The sequence below is a fragment of the Scatophagus argus genome, chromosome 5 (genome assembly GCF_020382885.2).
Source record: "Scatophagus argus isolate fScaArg1 chromosome 5, fScaArg1.pri, whole genome shotgun sequence".
NCBI lineage: Eukaryota > Metazoa > Chordata > Actinopteri > Scatophagidae > Scatophagus > Scatophagus argus.
Window position 1 is genome coordinate 9,353,116 of NC_058497.1, and position 21,052 is coordinate 9,374,167.

The 21,052-nt window shown below is 40.6% G+C and overlaps 1 protein-coding gene across 4 annotated transcripts in view; it reads right to left on the bottom strand.

Annotated features, from left to right (window-relative positions):
- The window catches only part of dscamb (Down syndrome cell adhesion molecule b), a 123,699-nt gene that overhangs the window by 43,913 nt on the left and 58,734 nt on the right, over positions 1–21,052 (bottom strand). For all 4 annotated transcript variants that reach the window (XM_046390268.1, XM_046390267.1, XM_046390269.1 and 1 more), the window contains one exon: positions 88–234. In XM_046390268.1, the coding sequence (XP_046246224.1) occupies positions 88–234 (147 nt within the window). The remainder of the gene's footprint in view (positions 1–87; positions 235–21,052) is intronic.

The window sequence follows — 21,052 nt, forward strand, 5'->3', positions numbered from 1 at the left end:
CTTGTATACTGTATGTCAGTGGTAGTGACTAAAACAAATGTATAGCCATTGCAATTAAATTGATTCCATTTTGTATGCAGTACTGACCTGACACAATGAGACGTGCACTGTTGCTCTGGCGAGTCTCACCGGTGTAGCGGTGCCGTGTTGTGCAGCGATAGTTATTCAACCCATCCTCAGGCAGGACGTCTAGAATATACAAGGCTCCCGTGGATGTGATGAGATATCTTTGTCCTGGAAAAGATGAAAAAGGGCAAGTGGAAAAACATGAAAGGTGGCAGTTGTGTGCTTGTTATGTAGAACCAAAACAATTTTTACAGCATAAAGAATTTATCCACTCTGCCACAAGTCAGGGTTTTTCCTTAGGGTGTTTGTAGAGTACAAAGAAGTTTGAATCTCACAGCACATAAAACCTTTAGAAGTTGTTCTTTATTTCTACATGAGATAAGAGAGTTTATTGGAGCAAAGTAGAAAAGAAATCATTTGTTTTATGTAAATAAACAATAAATACAAGAGATTTGTTTTAGTGAGACTTCTATAGCTAGCTACAGCTATTACTGCAGTAAAAACAGTCACAAAATGGAAGACAAAATGTATCTATAAATTTCCAAAATGCACAACTTGCATTCATGAAATCAGATTTTCACATCAAATCTTTGGCCTCCAACAGCTTTTATTGTCTTGTGTTTGACTTCTGCTGCAGCAATAAACTCACTGGTGCCAATGTCTGATATAGAAAGCCAATCCGTCTTTGGCTGTCACAGCCAGTATGTGCAGTAATATTATGTTAATTCTGCAGATCAAACCAGGCTGAGTGGGGCTGTCAACATCCATAAGGAAAGAAACCTTCCTGTCTGCTATCACATGAATGCCCACATTCCCATGGGAGCAGACTGATGTCAAAACTGAGTGAAAAAGCAATTTACAGGAGATTGTCTTCACTGCACAGTGGTGGGCATGCTAAGACAGAGACAACTTCGGAAGCCTTTAAGGCCAAAAGAGAAACAGCCGTGCAGCAGCTATAGCTGATGTCTTGAAAAAAGATATTGACTAATATGAATATTAATATTGGGACGCTACAGGTTTAAAGAACATACTGCAGTGACCATTAGAGTCTGACACATTTTAAGAAAGCCTTATGGTAGCATCTCTATGTTCTGTTTTCATCATGCATGTTGTATGTAAATGCAACAACATAAAGAGCAGAATCATTAACATATTTGTCATCATTTCACACTATAAACATTTTGCTGATTTTAAATTACCTGTGCACAAAGTGAATAAGAAATTTGAAAAAAAAGAAAGAAAAAGATTTGGACCTAACAATGTAGTTTGTAATTTGACTGGTTTCAGGAGGGATTATTTCCTCGAGGAGGTTTCTATTTCTTCCTGTGTGTGTCATTTGATTGACAGTAAGTGGAGTGTAACATATTGTGCACATTAATACAAAAACTTGGCACTATGAAATAACGATTAGCAGGGAAACTTAGACACAAACAAATTAAGGCTTTGTGTTTCCTGTGATGGATTAAGCTTGGGCAATTCCTTTCTAAGGAAGTTGTTTTTCATAACGCACAAGAATGAATGGCAGCAAATGGTTTGTTCTGAAGGTCTAACAATATACCTGTACATCTAACTACTTTAGCTGTGTACAGAAACCTGCATGAGGAATATATATGATAAATGGCACCAAGCTGGTAAAGTCTACATGACTGTGATTAAGGTTGCAGCCATTATTGCTTGAGAAATCTTGCCTGCTTAAAATAGCAGAAATTCTCTCTGCATATTTGATTTTGACTTAACCAAATGTCTGAAGGCAGTCATATCAGCGATTTATATAAAAGTAGAACAAACTGGGACTGTGTGGGCTAATCTGCCAGCTAAAGCAGATTAGAAGTGGGTAATTCGTTTTAAGTTGAGCAAGTAGAGCTGTGGGTATTCTTGTGATTTTTCACTAAAACAGAGAGCTAACATGTATGGTGTGGTTTTTAGATTTATGATAAAATGGGAAAGTCTGTCAAGCAAAAGCAAAAATTAGCAAATGCTCTGAAGTGATAAATTGCATATGATTCTGCTTATTTATATTATTTTGGTACAGTTTTAATAGTTATTGTACTTTTAGTCAAAATGGCCTTTCAAATAAAAATCATTCAAAACCCCATGAAAAATGCATGGATGAGCAGGTGCAGAGCTTTCTCTTTTCTGTGTGGGTTAGCAAATTAGATGCCACTTCCCATAGGTCACGTAACACCATCCCCTATAGATCAGAGCAAAAACAACCGTATGTCACATTTTAGCTGTGGTGTTTCTCCTACATTTCATGTTGCAGTGCTGGGCCACAGTGCCATGTTGAGTTACAGTGTTACCAGACAGAGCTGTTTGAATAACAGCACAGTCCAAACCAATTAGCTGAACAAATATTAACAAGGAAAAAAAAAAAAGAAAACAAAAAACAAAAAAACCCAAAATCTGATTTTCTTCAAACATTAGATTCTACACTAATTTTAACATCAAACCCACTACTTGTTTTAATATTGCACTTGAGACTAATATGTGTGAAAAAGCAAAGCACGCTTAATATGCTTACATTTTATATGAATTTTTGATGTTAATACATGCAAAGGAAAATCAACCTTGTGGGGTTAAGCAAACAGTGGGGATACAGAGAGAGGCGGGAGAAGAAAAATATTGCACAGCTATTGTAAGCGCTGACCTAGATAGAACCGACAACAGATTCCACGGATCTGATGTCCTGAAGGGGTTTTACTGGTTTACATACAGGGCTGTTAGATGGGCAACCAGCAAGTGGAATCTATAAAGGGAGGGAGGGGTGGGGGGTGTGACTGTGCAGTGTGTGTGTGTGTGTGTGTGTGTGCATGCCGGCAGCCATGCATGCATGCCAGTACGCGAGACGATTGGTGGGAGGAAATCTTCTCAGAGGTTAAGGAGCCAGATGCAGAAAAAAGCTTTACTGTTTATGATCAGTGCCTTTGCTTCTCAACTTGATTTTCACCAGCTCTGCACTCAGCAGGGGCAGAGGTCAGTTTTTATCATTTCATTTCCATTTGTGCTGTGGTTTTGCAATCTGCTATTACTTATATTTTTATTTCAAGAATTAAATTACTTTTTTCTTACTGATCACAAGTACCTGTGACATAAAGCTAGGAAGCTAGAAAGCTATGGAAAAGACTAGATTTACTTATTACTATTTTACCAATAAATAACACTGAACATTAAAAATTGTGTATTACCAAGCAGCAGCAAAAACTAATTCAAACATCTCCTTTAAAGCTGTCCACTCCACACACACACTGCCTCTTTCCCTTTTTTGTCTCCTCCCTTCAGGCTTCTCCATTTTGATTCTGTACTGGTCCTCTGAAATCTCACTGTGGAATCCATCTTGAGTGAGACAAAATGGTATTTCACTCCAGCCGCTGTGAGCTGCTGCAATTTTCTCTTCAAGCACCTCTATGCTCCTGCAATGCCTTTTAAGACGTCGGAGCCCAGTTATTGTGTTATGACAGAATGAAGTGCAGGCAGAAGGGATGCTACAGTGGGGAGGGGATTCAGAATGAGAGCTATTGTATTGAATTGTATTTTATTGTATTTCGTTGTCGCGGCCCGCTCCCTTTAATTCCACAGCTTTGTCTTTAACTCGCTCACTGCATCTGCTTTCAGAAGTAATTTTTGTCCACAATGCCAGTATGTAAGCAAGAACGTACACATAATATCCTTTAAACACTAAAATGTAAAAAATATAAACTGGTATTGTAGTACACTATAAACTGCAATGGATTAATTAAGGCAGTAATTGAGGCCTCAGGTTCTAGATGCAGTAAATATCTCCCTGGACAGAGATTTCTGTGTTATTGTCAGAGTCTTGAGCCCTTTCCTCCATTCATTCACAGGCACTGCTACTGTAAAATGAAAAAGTGCTCCACTCCACCAGACACACTTTATCTAATCATCCCCACTTTGCCAGAGACAGAATCTAATATGAACAGCGGGCTCTCACTCTCAGCAGGCTAAATAAGCCTCGACGTACAGATGAGCTAGTGTCACAGCATCCTCACTGCCAACAGACACTCTGAAGTTACTGTGATTTAAATGAGAGCCAAGCCGGTCAGATCTTAGCTGGAAATCCGCAGCTCAATAACTACAGTGAATTATTTAGAAACTGTGAATGTGTTTATTCCAATCTCCCATGCAAAATCAACATGTGTAGTCAAATCTGTTGCAAGTGGTTCATATTTCTGGCATATTAGCAGTAATAAACATTTACATACATTTTTGCATCTACAGCCACCCGGAATAGAAGACTGTATGGTGCTGGTGATCTATTAGCAGAAAAAAGAGTATGAGTCTACAGCCATGCCACCGGGTTTATGAGGCTGCACAACGGTGCGATGTTAACATGCCGTAGGTATAATGTTTACCATGTTTATCCAGTACAGCAGCAGCTGACAGGATGTCATGACTTTCTAGGTATTCGTGCACAAACCAAATTTTTGACCATTTTTGACCAGATAATATCAAAGTGAAAAGTCAGAAGATCACCAAAGTTACAAAATTTGGTGGCAATCCTGTTAAATAAAGCTTTGTTAGTCCCACAGTTTGGAAATTCTCAAGGGAACCACTGAAAGCAACACTGATGCTACACAAAATATCTGACTCTGTATGTCAGTGCAGTTTGATTGTGATAGGAAATGTTTAGCACAAAGAGTAATCTCTTCTATGAAGGGTGAGCTGGTGAGTCAGAGTCGTTTGAAGCGGAAGGTGGGACTGGCCCTCAGTACACTGTGAGTCAGATGGTGAGGAGGGACCCACTTCTAGTTGGGTCAGCAGAGACAGAAGGATGATGAATGGGCTTATGAATGCTGCAGGTCTGTGTGCTAACTTCTTTGGCCCACTTCAACTCTCCTGAGTCACTTCAGACATTAAATTTAAATTAAAAACAGATAGCTGTCTGACTGCACACTTCGTCTGTTGAAAAAACTGTACCACCTGTTCAATTGTTTTTCAGCTGAAATATTACTTTAAAAATGCTATTGGCACACTGTTAGAGCTGGATACAGACCCTCTGTACAGCGCCATCTTCTTTCTCCATGAATTCAGCAGTGGTGTGTCCTCGGAGAACAGTACTAGCATTTGCTGTTTGGTGATACAATACTACAGTACTGCATGGATATTAGAGAGGAAACACTGCGTTGATTCATGTGGTGGTAATGTCAGAGGAGTAAGCGATATGTTACACTAATTTCTGCCTGCTCAGAGTCGTGGTGTACGTTGTATCGCGAAACAGGACGCAGGGGGCCAGGCGTCTGATCAGAGCTTTAATCTGAAATGATTGAGGTCAGATCGCAGGACTGAACTCTCCACCGCAGAGCTCCTCAGGGCTGCACGGATACATGCAGAGAAACTGAAATGAGTACTATGACTATTCTGCAGGCCAAACCAAGAAATGCGTATTGTTAGTCGATCTGTCTGAGTGCTATTAAGTTACTGTATATAATCAACAGATTAACACAATTTTTATACTGTAGGTTGCATACAGAGCTACTGCACATAGCAGATCACTGGATGAATGGAGACAATGTTGCTCTCACTTGGATCCATTTAATTAACATGATGACTCCGGAATCAATAAAAGACATGCTAATGGTCAATCTACAGCTACAGCCTTTAAATCAATTGGTGCCACAGTACAGTAATAGAAGAACAACATGAAACGTAATACCAGGAGAAAGAAGCAGTTTTTGAAACCAAAATGAACAGGTGGAGTCACTGAGTAACATGTGAAGCCGTAATCTGTTTATATTCTATTACTGTTTTGTGTTATATAATAATACCTTTTATTATCATTGCCATATCATTATATAGTAGTTATAATATAGATATTCTATATTTATTCTTTGAAAAGTTTATATATTCTTTATTGCCATACTTCTTCATACTTTATGTTTTTATATATTTTAATGCACACAGAATCAATAAATAATCTAACTATCTATCTGGGCTACTAAAAATATATTTTTTTTCTTTTTCAGCTGTGAACCAAGCACAGCAAAGCTGGTGTGGAGTGGGTGATTTTGTAGAACAAAATACAAGGCCCTGTAGGCAACTGATGTGTTTAAGACACTCAGGATGTTTGCATGTCTTTAACATTGCCGGCTTTTCTTGTGTGTCACACCTAAACCATATGCATTTTCAACACTGCTGTTAAGGAGGTAGTTTGTCATGTCTATAATTCCAAGGTTTTTCTGATAACTTGGTGGGAAAAACAATGAAAATGGATTCGGCATGAAATTCTAAGTGGTAGGAAAACAATCATGAAAAAAGAGTGAGTAGTGGATTTGTCTTGAGGCACGAAAGAAAAAAGAAAAGAAAAAAATCAATTCTACATCATATAGCTTATGAGTTAGCAGTTAAAATATAAAGTTGCTTTTATAGTGTGAATACCCCCCCCCCCCCCCCCCCCACACACACACACACACACATACACACGCACACACAAAGAATAATAATAACAATAAAGATAAAAAAAAACCCACTTCCAAATTGTTTAGAGACAGCAAAGAAAAAAAACATTAAGGCACAGACCACGAAAATCTTGCAAATACTGAGACTAATACTGTTAAAATTAGGATGAAAAATAAAGCCTTGAGCACCTGTAAAAGTCACCTATAAAAATCTCTTTCTCTCAAAGCACCTGCTGTGTGAATAGATTTTAGGAATACAAGTAAATGACAGAGCTGCCATTGAAGCCCCACTGAAGAAAGCATCCTTCGTTCAGTCAAAGTTTTGGCATCAGAGATGGAATGTTAAGAGAGTCTCTGTCTTATTCAGCCTCAAAAACCTCTGTGTTCCTTTTTGGCTCATTCAACTTCCTCCCCTGCTTCTTCTCTCTCCACTGCATGGTCTCTCTCTTTCTCCCCCTTTCTGTCTCTGCCTCTGTGTCCTGAATGCTAAAACTGAGGTTGGCTGTGTCAGAGCACTGCAATGAAATCCTGCAGATATTTACCTTTTTCCTTTACCCAGATGTTGACCCCAAAGCTATATTACACTTTTGTTGCACATTTAGTCATATACTTTAGAATCATTTTAAACATTCCAATCACTAAATGTCCTGCAATAGATTGATTTTAGGAGGACGTTCTTTGGATCGATGCTGTATCTTTCCATCAAAAGCCACGTTCAGCACTAGTTTTTTTGGAAAAAACTTTGTGTTTGTGTCATGTTTCTGGATTTGGTTGAGTTGCATGCATTTGCGGCACATAAAAGCTGCATACGTGTTGTCAGATTGATTATGATGTGTTCTTCATTTGCTTATGTTTTGTTTATTCACATGAGTTTTCTCAAGTTGCAGTGTGCTGAACTCTTCCGGACACTGTAGTATTGCAGTTTCTTTGCACCACTGCCTGGTGTTCCTGCTACAACAAAGCATCATTAAAGGTCATGAGTCTGGAGCCATTATTCAGATGAGATCTTTTAAAATAAATCTTAAAAAGTCATCCATTTGGCTAAAATAATTTTTATTACGTACATTTTTTTTTCCAGGGGTATTTTCAAACGCGAAAGCTGAAAACAGACTGAAATGCATTGACTGTTAGTGTTATACCACCAATGTTTTAAATTAAAAATGGCTTTTCATTTGTCATAAATAATTTGTGTGTTGTAATCCATGCAAAAAATGTCCAACTGCCATGAGATGAACAATCCATATTTAATAAACAACTGAACATGTGAAAGAAGAGTCATTTTAATAAATCATGGGACTCCCTTCACATTTCAGAGTATTCGCTTGCTCCTGGCCACTGGTCAGATTGCGACTCCATGTTGAGATGTCAGGACTGATAGTGCACACAAAAGCATGCAATCACAAGCACAGAAAGAAAAATTTATTATGGCAAATAATATGAGAGAGAACATGATAAATTTCACTTATAGTTTTGTAAATATTTCTCCAGTGAAATTTGTGAAAGTAGTGTGAAATGAGGACTGACCAGTAGAATATAGCCCTGCAATGCACGGTGCCAATAAACAACAGTATGCTCAACATGGAGTCCAAGGCCACAGGCTACACAGAGGTTTTCCACTGTTTCGGGGATGTTATACAACAGTATGAGACAAAGGAAGAGCAGCACTGAACCTGAGTGAAGAGAAGGTTTACATCGCGACTGGAGAGCACCTTCTTACAAGAGCGCGTGGAGAGAGAGGATTAATTTTACATTAATGTATAAAGTAGCTTGCTGAGCTGAGGCTGCAGGCACACACTCTCTCACACACACACATCACAAAAACTGCTGAAAAGGAGAGTCAGGTCTCCAAGGTTAAAGAGTCTAGGGGTTGCTGATGTCTTTGATGAGGTTAGCAATCCAGTAATCTCTGCTGAAGCCCAGAGCCATTAAACAGCATGCTGCCAAGCAAGTAGTGCATGGAAGAATGTCAGGACAGCAGCAGCACAAACAAGTTTAGGGAGATTTTTCAGTCAGGCAGCAGGATAGATGTGATATTATCAGGAGACAATTATGAGTCCAAACCAGGCGACTGGTAAATGTCTTTCCTCCTCCATAAAATAACCAGTATTTCACCTGCTTCTAACTTATTCATAATAAGTGTTGAGCAGCAGTGTGTCAGATGTAGTTGTTTAAATCATTTTACACATAGTGAGCACCCTGGCAATGGGGATTTCATTTAATATTATTGACGCTTAAACCACAGTTATGTAACAGACCACTGGGCCGGTTTAGTGAGAAAACAAGAAGGAAAGAAAATTAGAGAGAGACACACTCAGGAGGCTTAAAGGTACAGCAGCAGGTAGGTACAAATAACATCAGGCCAGAACAGACAGCCTCACATACTGCTGTGCTCTCTTTTCCACTGCAAAACTAGATCCTCCTCTCACAAAGTTACACATGTTCCCTTTGTGACCATCAGATGTTAGCATGTTCACCAGCATTCTTGAACAAAATATCTGTCATTTTAATGACATGATCCAAATTTATATGCAGCTGAAGATGTTGATGGTCTTTATTTATTCACTGCTGATGAAAGCATGTTGAAATTACGAAATAATTAGCTGCTATGTAGGTGCATGATGTGGCTGTTTTGAATGATGGAAGCATGGCTGTTGGTCTTGATATTTTGCGAGGGCCCTCTGGAATGCACGTGTGCACACACACTTGCACACAAAGCCACGCACATACACTCTTTTCGATCTGCCATGATGTGCTCCTGTCGTTGTAGTTGCAATCTCCAACACATGGACAATATAACTTACCGTTGCTTTGCCAACTTAAATTCCTGATGAACAAGCAAGATAGCTTGCAAATCATGTACCATTATGCTCACCTTATTAACCTTTCATAATTTCACATGACTGGCAGGTCTGTATTCAGTTAACAATTTCACATTTCACAGTTATCCAAGCCCAAGTTTAAAGAACATCCCTAACCCGAGGAACCAGTCAGGCAGAGCGAGAAGAAGGAAAGAGAGGAAATGAAACTGAAATGACATTATGCTTTTGTCAATCGTGATCACTGATCATCGATTGGCGCTTGATATTTGGGAGAAAACAAGAGAATGATTAATCGAACTCTTCTATTGCATTTTGGCAGGGTGGATGCTGCTATCTCTCGCTGTTGGACTTTAGTACTCAATGCACCCAACTGAACTCGCAGGCGTCCTGGGCATAGTTTAGAGTGACAAAGTGCACCGGCTCACTTTGAAGTCAAAATGCAAACCTGCTATGCAAAATGTGTGCAGACTGGCAGGGCTGTCTGAATAGAAAGAAGACCTGTTGGAGCTCAAATGAGATTGTCAAGTAGGCCCACTGCCATCACTCCACCTATGCTGCAACTAAAATGCATCTGTTTATCTGTGTGAAGCAGGAAGAAGACAACCACTCATACTATATTAACCTGCATCCTCTAGCCTTGATGCTTTGTCTCTGTCATCTTGTTACACACATATCTGCACAGCCAAATGGCCAGATAACAAATCTAATCATTTACTCTCCGTCACTACATTACAGTGTACTGTAATTAAAAAAACAAAAATCTCTCTAACCCACAGCAAGAGAAACTATTGTCAATTGTTGCACTCTGTGTTTGACTTTATGTCTGGAAAATTATACTCACAGATGGATAGTGAAATAAGTAATTAAATCTAGCCTTCTATTTCAACCATACTGGAGAGAGGATGTTGGCTTTGGCCTGCTCAGCAGTGTGTGTGTGTGTGTGTGTGTGTGTGCAACATGTGTAGCAGTCTGCCATCATAACCTAATTATTGCAGCAGCTTAACAACAGCAATTAGCACATTTCCATCAGACGACACTAATTTGTGAATTCCATTCCAGCACCATTCAGGACCAACACACTGAGAGAGAGAGAGAGGGACTTAATTCACTGTTGAGCTACTGGCAACGCTAAATCCATATCTATAGAGCTGTGAAAATTGCTTATGGTAATTGCAGTTATTGTAAAACTAGGCTGAAGCTTTAATGAAATTTCAAATTTTAATCATTTGTTTTTTGTATAGTCCACATTTACCGGCTTTCCCCCCAGAGGGACCCTATGTTTCCTCATCTGACTTCCCAATAAAACGCCTCTCCCCGACAGATAAATGAAATTGTTCCATCAAACAATGATTTCCTCTGACTCTATGGATAGGAGAATCCCATTTATACCTTTAGGTGTATAGCTTTCTAGTGTGTATTCCCATTGGAGAGCTGTAGAAAATATAATGATGAAGATGGTTTAGAATTTCAAAGATAACTAACGTCCAAATCGGTATAAATCAGTAGAAAGTTTGTTAGTAAGCATTCTCATATTTTATACATCCAGGATTATTTTTTTATTCAACAATATTCACTCTTTTTTTGGTGCTGTTTTTGGTTTCCACAAACTCCTGAGGGAAATTACTGGCTGCTTAGAAGCTAAATGTTCACCAGCTGGTTGCTGAATTTGTGTTTCTGCTGTTTGGTACGGGAAAAGTTGCATACAGTGGGTTTTTTAAGACTTCTTGCCTAAAAACAGCTGCCTGTTGGAGCTAAAAGAATAATGAAAACAAGTAGTGAGAATGAACCAAAATGTTTTTGGTAAAAGATATTAAAACGTTATGCAGAGCTGAGAGGATGAGTTGGGTAATAATTTTTTGATGGTTAATCAGCACCTGCAGCCACTTCCCCATGCAAGTAGTCATTGTTGGCAATGCCACAGCAATTGCCATTGTGTTTAAAGATTATTATTTCTGGCTGATGTAAGGACATAACCAATCTACACCTCTACGTGTTGTTGTATTTTTTAATTAAGTTGTTCATTCTTCATTTTCTTTTGAAGATGTTTCTCTTGAGGATGCAGCACTAGCGCATCAGTCAAAAAAATGTTGAAGTTAGATGACTCGAGCGGTCTTTGTTCATACAAATGCTCCACAATAACATTCTCTCTCCATACTCATCCCTTTTCCCATCTCCCTGCCTTCCTCCGCCCGCTAACCCCCCCCCCCTCCTCGCTTCCTACGCAGAGATGCATGTTGAGTGATAGGCCTGTGGATGAGTCTGGACAGTGCGTCTGAGGCCCTGGTTTTTAATAGGGTTCTGTTCCCAGTAATTATGCTGACACAATTTGATCAGCGCAGGGCTAAGTATCTTCATCTGAGGGAGATCGGGGGGAATTAACGCTGATGTAATAAGTACAATTTGTCACTATTAAGACGGAGGTGTTGACAGCCGCTGGTGTTGTCAGGGCAACTGATGGCGCTCCCTTGCTACAGTATGTATTCTCCTGCATCCAGAGTGCAGAGCTGTCAGGCCCCCTCAATAATCGATTGCTTGGGCTGCTCTGCACAGACTAAAGCGCACATACTATGACCTACTGATATACACGTAACAAAGACATGCTGCATCTGGATATGTTGAAGTGTTACCCACTGACATGCAAGCATACACTATAAACACTCAAGTTAAATACACAAAATACATACACATTACACAAACAAACACATGAGCAAGAAGCCACAAGGAAAAAATGTTTGTTTTATCCAGCTGCCACTGTACATTAATTTCACAGCTGAGAACTACTACCAACTGCCTTCAGCCCCAGCAGTGCGATGTGGACTAGTGGACAATCACAAACCTCAAACTTCCAGTGCAATGGCACAACTAAAGTGGTCAGCATCATTATATCATTTGCAATGGCGTGTGGCAGCAAGGGTAAAAAATACTGGAATGAGAGAAGACTTCAGGCCTCACCCGTTGCTGGGCAGACAACCAATGCCAAGATCTTTACTCTCTTAGCCATCACAGTGAGCATATTTCTGAAAGGAATCCACATTAGCAACATAAACAAGATGTGACTGTGCAGGGTAAGCTATATTGCTTCTGTGTTCTTCTGTGTGCAGACCACATAGGTCATATTTTTCTCTTAGCTGGATGAAATTCATTGTTTTTCTGAACTTAATGATGTAATCCTATATGAAGCTGCTAAGAGCAGCCCGGTGGTGCAGTGGTTAGCACAGCAAGAGGGTTTCAGGTTCAAATCCCAGCCTGGGCACTTCTGTGTGGAGTTTGCATGTTCTTCCTGTGCCTGCATGTATTTTCACCTGGTACTCTGGCTTCCTGCCACAATCCCCAAAACATGCGCATTAGGTTATTTGGCTACTCTACATTGGACCTAGGCTTGAGTGTGTGTGATAGTCTGTCTTAGTGTGGCGGCCCTGTGATTGACTGGTGACCAGTCTAGGTTGTATCCCTGTCAGCTGGGGTAGGCTCCAGCACCCCAGTGACCCCGGTGGATAAGTGGTATAGGAAATGGATGGATGGATGAATAGGTGAACCTGTTCAATATCATTTTTGCTAAATCACATTAAAGTTACAGTCCTTAAGATGTCAGCCCTGCTTGGTTTGGCGACACCTGTAGTTACTGAGAGTCACAGTAAGTGAGTTTCAATACTGTGTGTACCCGAGTTCTTTCCAAAGTCAGTTAGTCTGTCTTTTAAAGCACGGTCAAACACATAGTGTGTGGACTGAGAGAATCCATAGCATCACATTTTAATACACAGATTAAATATATAAGACAATCAACAATGAAATAATGGTTATGTTCAGGCTGGTCCGTGAAGCCCACCCGTCAGCACGCAAACATCTTGTTTGGACACACACACAATATCATACCCAGTAAGCAACAGCAGTAGCAAAATACCATTGATCCATCCACACACTCTGCTCAAATATCTCTGGCATCAAGCTGTGGGTCAATCTCAATGTCTTCAACCAAACACTAGCATAAAATAGTCACACTTGAAGAGCTGCATGTAATACAATCTCTGCAACACAATAAGGTAAGCAAAACAAATTTCAAGTGGTGGCAGGTTTACCCTCCTCTGCATCTTTGCTTAAGAGCCATAACGTCCTCTTAAGAACAGGATATAAATCCATATATCGATTGTTCAACTGAGAAAAGACATGCTATCAAAAGTATTGGCAGCACTTGTCATAAACTGAGATTGGAATCTATAGCATTATTGATGGCTGCCTTTTTAAAAGGCTTTTGGAAAAGCACAGCATATATGCAGTCTGGTCAAAATCACATCACACTAGCTGTGATGCAAAAGTGTGCAAATATTATTTTACATGAATCCATACAACTAATGGATGATGTTAATCAAGATTTTCTAAACAGGAGCTGCATAGCCTAGTATACCATTTTATCACAATAAAACACCATTCTATAATCCAAATTATAATGATATTTGCCCATTTTGTTATTTTTTGTTTGTTTCTTTCTTTTCACCAGTTCCAAAAATCTAATCCTTTGTCATTATCCATATTCAGGTGACCTTTGTCGTCATGGTAACAGCACAAACATGTAACGGTCACAGTTTGGATAGGTTTAGGCAACAAAACTACTTGGTCAGATTTAGTACAAGATGACATATTGTGGTATGATCAGTACTATTTCCTCTCCAGGCATTAATGAGCAACAACAAACTGAAACAAGATCCTGTTTAGAATCTGCGACCATTTCTGTCACAATTTGGACTGTGCTTTGATATTAAGCAACGGCAGCAACAATAAAAGCTGTGCAACAATGCAGCCCTGGGGCTCTTCGTGGGAAATGACTCAATGAAACATGTAAAAGGGTCAGAATCTAATTCTGGTTTCTGGATTACACACTCACCTCAGGCTCCAATTTACCTGAGAGAGCAGGTCACAGGGATGTTCAGGAAAGGTAGACATGGCGGGAGTGAATACTCACATTTGTGTTTATGTTATATGTGTCATATGCAGGTACTATTTAAAGTTTCTGTGTAGAAAATGTAAACAGGTTCGGAAATTAACACCAACCAAGCGCCAAATGCAGGTACATTTTCCGTTTGGTGAGTCATGTTTGTACCAAAATAGTCACAAAACAAAAAAGTCTCTACAGTGTCTCTTAAGGACGCACTGTTTCTGGTTGCTGTTTGTCTAACACACACACACACACCCACACACAAGGACAAGGACTATGTGGCACATGCAGGTACAGCTTGTAAACTCTGCAATGTACATCACTTTGTAAATGTCTGTGATAACTTTCGAGTTGTTTTACACACTTTTAATAATTATATACTAAACCACACCAAATATACATTTATAAAAAGAGAAAAGAATAAAGCTTGTGGATTTTTTTCATTGAGTCAACTTGGGCCGGTGAGTCAAAAAGTTGATTTCATATGACACAGTACGCTCGAAAAAAGCTTTCATTAATAGCGGCTCAGTAAGACAATTGTTGTAATAACAAATACATTCTTAAGTGATGTCAGGTTTTGATTTATCCTCCTTTTCACTCCCTCCTTTCTCCCATCTCTTCCCTACCGCCCTCAGTCTTTACTCACAAAGTTTTCAGGTTTGAAATATTAATGCTGTTTTGTTTTTTTCGGGTGGGGTAGGGGGGTGCACTTCAGCCGACTTCATGTGTTCACCAAACATACTGAAAGCTGTGCGACTGCAGGAATGAAGGGTCTTTCTTTGTTCGTTGAGTAAAGTGCTTTCGTCAAAAAGATGCATCTCAAGAAGAAGAAAAACAAGTTCAAACTGATATGTGTTTGGCATTTGAGATGAAATCACGCTACGTACCTTCCCTGTCCTCTGTCAGTGCTGTCTCTGGTAGTCCTCAGGGTCTCTTGCTCTCACCCCCCCACAGACACACACACACACACACACAAACTGAGAACACATTCACTGGTGCTTGTGTACAACCACTGTTTTTCCATCAAGACCACTCACAAGGATAATTAATGTTGCCCCACTGCTCTGAAATATCCTTGATGAGGCCGTGCATTCCTCTGTGAAGGAGACTACACACACTCCAGGAAAAAAAAGTCACTAAAGATTCCTGTCATGTCATGTTGTCATCCAGGGGTGACATAAAAGTCTGTGACGTCTGACATTAACCAAAGGTCGCATGTGGACTCCTTCCGCAGCCGCCATGCCTCTGAGCCTCAAAGGGATATCATCCAATCAAGCAGGCGAACAGGGGAGGGCAAAACAGGAAGTGATACACACAGAGCAGAGTGGAACTGTTTCTCGATTGGACAGGGTTGTGACATAATCGCCTCTGGCAGCTCAAATCTGGATTTAGATGCTGAGGACTGATGATGATGAAAAAATGTTAGCTTGTTTTTATTTGACAAGGGGCTTGTTTAGTAGTCAGAAACACACGCTCATCTGGGAGTGATGTTGTAAAAGGCTGAAGATAGAGAGTGACGGCACAGACAGGAATCGTGCTATCTGGGTATGGGATCTGATAGGGCATCTGTTATTCTGGGGCTCCTCACACACACACACACACACACACACACACACACACAACACATTTGCTTGATATGCTGTGATGTACAATTTTCAGGCATTGACTTGGCAGGCATTTTCTTGTGTGTGTGCATGCTTGTGTGTGCGCGTGTTTGTGTGTGTGTGTGTGTGTGTGTGTGTGTGTGTGCGCCTAGGGCTCAGTCAGCACTTCCACAGTGTGTTGTCCAGCTGACATCAGGAGGACAAGAGCTACTGTACCAACCAACCAGCAACCCCCCATCCACAGCCCTGTGGAAGCTCTGAATCTATGTGTCCATATGGCTCTCTCTTTCTGCTGCTCTTCCATGTCCCCTTATATCTCTCACACCCCCTCCTCTGCCATAATCTCTGCCTCTCTCTAGTTTCTTTGTCCATTTCTCTCTTATTTTCCTAGATCCTTGTCAGTCTTCTTGTGCCTTCGTCTCTGGCCTCTTGTCATTCTCTCCCTACTTCTTCCTCCTTCACTCTGTCTCTCTGCATCTGTCTCCATCCCTCACTCCTGCCTCTCTGTGTGCATCCCTTCCTCTCTCCTTCCTCTCTTTCTAAGCGCCAACACTGCCTCTCTTTGTCCACAGTCCATAGACTGTCCTCTGTCCTCTATCCACCATTTTGTAGAGCCACGGCGGGCTTGCCTCTCAGTATGCACAGTGGCCACGTGGCTCGACAATGGCTCATTTCAACCTCAATTTCCCCCGAAATGAATGGGAGCCCACCCCGGTGCACGTGGCATGCCTTTTAATTGGCCCAAGTTAGATTCAAACCATTAAACCACTGATGTCGACACATCTCTGCCGCACCCACTGCCCCTCACCCCCATTCAGACACACACACACACACACACACACACACATACACACACACCTTCTTTCCCTCTCTGGCTGCCAGAACATAAACGTCTTATCTCTCGGCCCCAACCGAGCACAGACACCATGAATATTCAGCAGCTTCCATCTCCGTTTCAGCAGACAACAGTAGGCGCATGCACGCAATTGCTTGTATACACACACACACACACACACACACACACGGACAGAAGCACACAAATCCATAAACACACACATACATACACACAGACAGGGTCTTTTTCTCCTGCATCTATTCTTTCCAAACGGGCATTGTTTACGCTTTGCTGAGTTTAGCTCGTTTGTCTCTTTCTCCTCATTTGCTACAGTATTAGCAGTGTATATCCGAGAGATATTGATTAAAAGCCAAGGGAGAACCACCAGTGCAGTTCTCACAATGTGCAGATATTGGCCCATTTTGTGGACAACAAATCAACATTTTTCACTCCAGAATATCAATTAGACTTACCTTTATCCAAGAGAGGTGAGAGAAGCATGAAACAGGGTCGCATCAGAAAACAACATGACTGTATATCGTGAATGATGATATATATATATATATATACACACAGAGTATTATCATTAGGTGCTCAACACCCATCAATACTAATTAAGCTAAAGGATGCAACCTTTGGCACTTGAATTTGTAAAAGTAAGTAATCAAAAATCATCTACATATGAAAATAAGTAATATAAATAAGGCTTAACTGATAAAAAAAATAAATAATAAAGACAAGTGCATGAGTCCATTTAGAAACAAAAGGTCTGCCTTTGATGGCTTTGCAGATACAAATGTACTTGAAGAATATTATCTGCTTCTACCAATCGGTCATTAAATAAAGACCAGATTACTCAGTGAGCGCCTGTGCCATCGGCTACAAAACCTTGTCTAATCAGAAGGAAGGCTGGGAACCAGGTGTGTTTCATCTCTCTGAAACATGGCCTGAACCCAGCCAAGACGCCCAGCCCCAGCTCTACTCCAACAGCCCTTTGAAATATTTCACTCCAAATTCACAATAGCCCAATCCCCCTGTGGATGTTGTCAAAGATGAAAGAGGTAGCGTGCACTGGTGCTCTGTCCGCACTGCTCTCTCTGTCTTTCTCTCTCTGTTCATTCTCTCTGGAATAGAGAGAAAAAAGAAAGTGAATACTCAAGCAGCTCCTGCACTCTTCAACCATTTTACACCACCCGCTTTGATCTTGTTACTAGGGATGTTCCTAGTGACTAATTTGCCTGATGTTTAAATGTAATTTTAAGTTCTTAGGAAAACAGTCAAACTTAAGCAGAATTTAATCTATAAGGTTAAACACTGTCCAAAAAAAAAAAAAAAATATTGTGAATGTTATGAAAGCCATTTCGGGCGGCACAGTGGTGCAGTGGTTAGCACTGTCGCCTCATAGCAAGAGGGTTCCAGGTTCGAATCCCGGTCTGGGCCCTTCTGTGTGGAGTTTGCATGTTCTCCCTGTGCCTGCGTGGGTTTTCTCCGGGTTCTCCGGCTTCCTCCCACAATACCAAAAACATGCACATTAGGTTAATTGGCTACTCTAAATTGCCCCTAGGTGTGAGTGTGAGAGTGTGTGGTTGTTTGTCTTTGTGTGTTGGCCCTGCGATTGACTGGCGACCAGTCCAGGGTGTACCCCGCCTCTCGCCCGTAGTCAGCTGGGATAGGCTCCAGCTCCCCCGCGACCCTGACGGATAAGCGGTATAGAAAATAGATGGATGGATGAAAGCCATTTCAAACTTTTCTTCTTCAACAACACCTTAGAAGCAACAATTAACTGGCACTGTTAACATCAGTAATGGATGCTCATTTTTCAAAAGCAAAATTTGACTAGGATGACATGACATGTCAGCGCAATTATGTGTGTGTATAATTTATAGTGTGTACTCTAGCAGTTTAGCCAGTGAAAGCCACTGAGGGGCTACATAGACAGGTTAGTAACTGATGTGCTCAGTGTAGCACCACTTAGCTTAGTAGTGTCTAACGTTAGTGAAATAACAGTCTGACTCCAACTCTTGTCTCTTTGTCATTAATAGAATAATAGCAATAAAAAGTTGTAATAAAAAGTACCACTATTTCCGATGCTGACTAGAAGGGTATCAAACTTTCGACTAGTAGACTACTCTGTACAGTAGCAGCTGATCAAAATCAAATCTTCTTTTACCTTAGTCTGACTCACATGCATCTATTTGCTTGTCTAAACCATCCCTCCATCTCTCTTTCTCCCGCTGTGTCTCACTGCCTCCCTCTCCCTCCAGTTGCTAGGAGGGTTTTCCTCCTCGTTTAGCTCGTTAGTGTGTGGCGGTAGCCAGCAGGATCAATTACGGGGGAATGTAAGCTTGCGTCTCTGTATCATTACCCAGCAAAAACTATATTAGTTCAGTCTGAGGGGAACACATGGGCACAAGACAGTCAGATTATTATACCAGCCAGCTAGCTACTGTTCCTGCTCTTTGGCACCATCTGCTATTGATCTCCAGCCGGTACTGACCTCATACACTCCTCTATTATGTACTGAACGAGCGAAGATTTCATGTTCACTTTGATCAGAATCTAAATCTTAACTGACAACAAAGGTACAGGAAACTTTCCTGGTGACTTGGTGGAAAGTAATATTCAGAATCAGACCTCATGCAAGCCAGTGCTTCAGTTAGTGTTTCTGGGGAAGATGTTTTCTTTAAGTTACCGACCATACACATATTTGCATTCAGAATCTGGGAGTTTATCTAGCTTGGCAGACCTGATAAGGGAAAATCCATCCATCCATTTTCTATACCACTTATCTATGCAGGGTCGCAGGGGAGCTGGAGCCTATCCCAGCTGACTACGGGCGAGAGGCGGGGTACACCCTGGACTGGTTGCCAGTCAATGGCAGGGCTGACACACAAAGACAAACAACCACACACACACATACTCACACCTAGAGCCAATTAACCTAATGCACATGTTTTTTTGATTGTGGGAGGAAGCCGGAGTACCCAGAGAAATACAGAAGGACCCAGACCCGGACTCAAACCCAAATCCTCTGGGTTTCAAAACTCAAACCCAGAACCCTCTTGCTGTCTGTTGTTTATTCCAGATTATCTTTTCCATCATTCTCTGCCGCTAATGTCTCTTCCACTCTCTTCCTCCATCTCAACAACTTACATCTGTTTTTCTTTTGTGCTGTATTGCTTTCTTCATCTATGCCTGCCCAAATCCCCTTTGTTTCACAGTCTTCATCCCTCTCTTTCTCTGTCCCCATTTCAGTCTTCATCCCTATTTATTTCTCTTTCTCTCGCTCTTTTCTTCTCCCTCTCGCCTCTCCCTCTGAGGACAGACTTTAGGGAGTAATCCAGCCTCCTAGACAGCTGCACATCACCAGCTGTCTGAGAAAGCTGCACACTCTCTCTGCTCTTCCTCTGTCTGCTTTCCTTCCTCCTTTCTCATCTACCCTCCCTCAGCCTCTCCTGGCTCATCTAAATACACAGAGTGGGTGCAGCCAGATGCAACCCGTCACTGCTGTCAGATTGTGACACAAATTACCTCTATTTGATCATTAATGGAGCCATTTAGTGTGCTAGATGTGCTACACTAGTGCACAAGGAGAGAGGGGTTTTACTTCAGTCTGTACTCCCATAGAAAAAGGAAATAAAATTTAATATACAGGCTTATTTTGATCATAGTATGTATAATGCGTGAATATCACTGGGTAGTCTATCTGGACTACTGATTACCATTACGTTTACAATAAATTAACATGGAGGACATATTCTCTTCAGAAGATATGTGTGTGAAGTGCCATGTATTAAACTCTTTTTTAAACTCTTTTGAAATGGCTGAAAAATTTGTTGATTAACAATATATAATATAATACAACAGTTTCAAAGTACCAGCTTTCTTTGCTTATATGCACCCTATTTTTTTAACTTGGACATTATAAAGTAAGATTTTAAGAAACATGTGTTGAAATGATCAAGTATTATAAACAAATATAACAAGTTTATTGATTAGACATTTTTCTAACCGCCCCCCCCCCCCCCCTCATGTCTATTCTAATTTCCAAACTGGGACATATTATTAAATAGGAATACTGAAATAAATGATGTTATCGTACGTATTTGAATGTTCGTGGTACACGGAGAATAATTTCTAAACTTTATCTCAGTATTTAGATCTTGTTTAGGTAAAATGTGTGTTTATTGTACTGAGTTCATCCTGTCATTCTGTAATGTAGCTTGTAAATACTGTTTATATAAATGTGGAAAATTATGAAGGGGATTTTGATTGTTACTGTTATCATTTTTGATGATGCATTATTTAATGTTTTTGGGATGATCCAGTGAACAATGGCCAGTTGTTTCATGGGATGGGATTACAGAGGACCACATGTCTTCCAA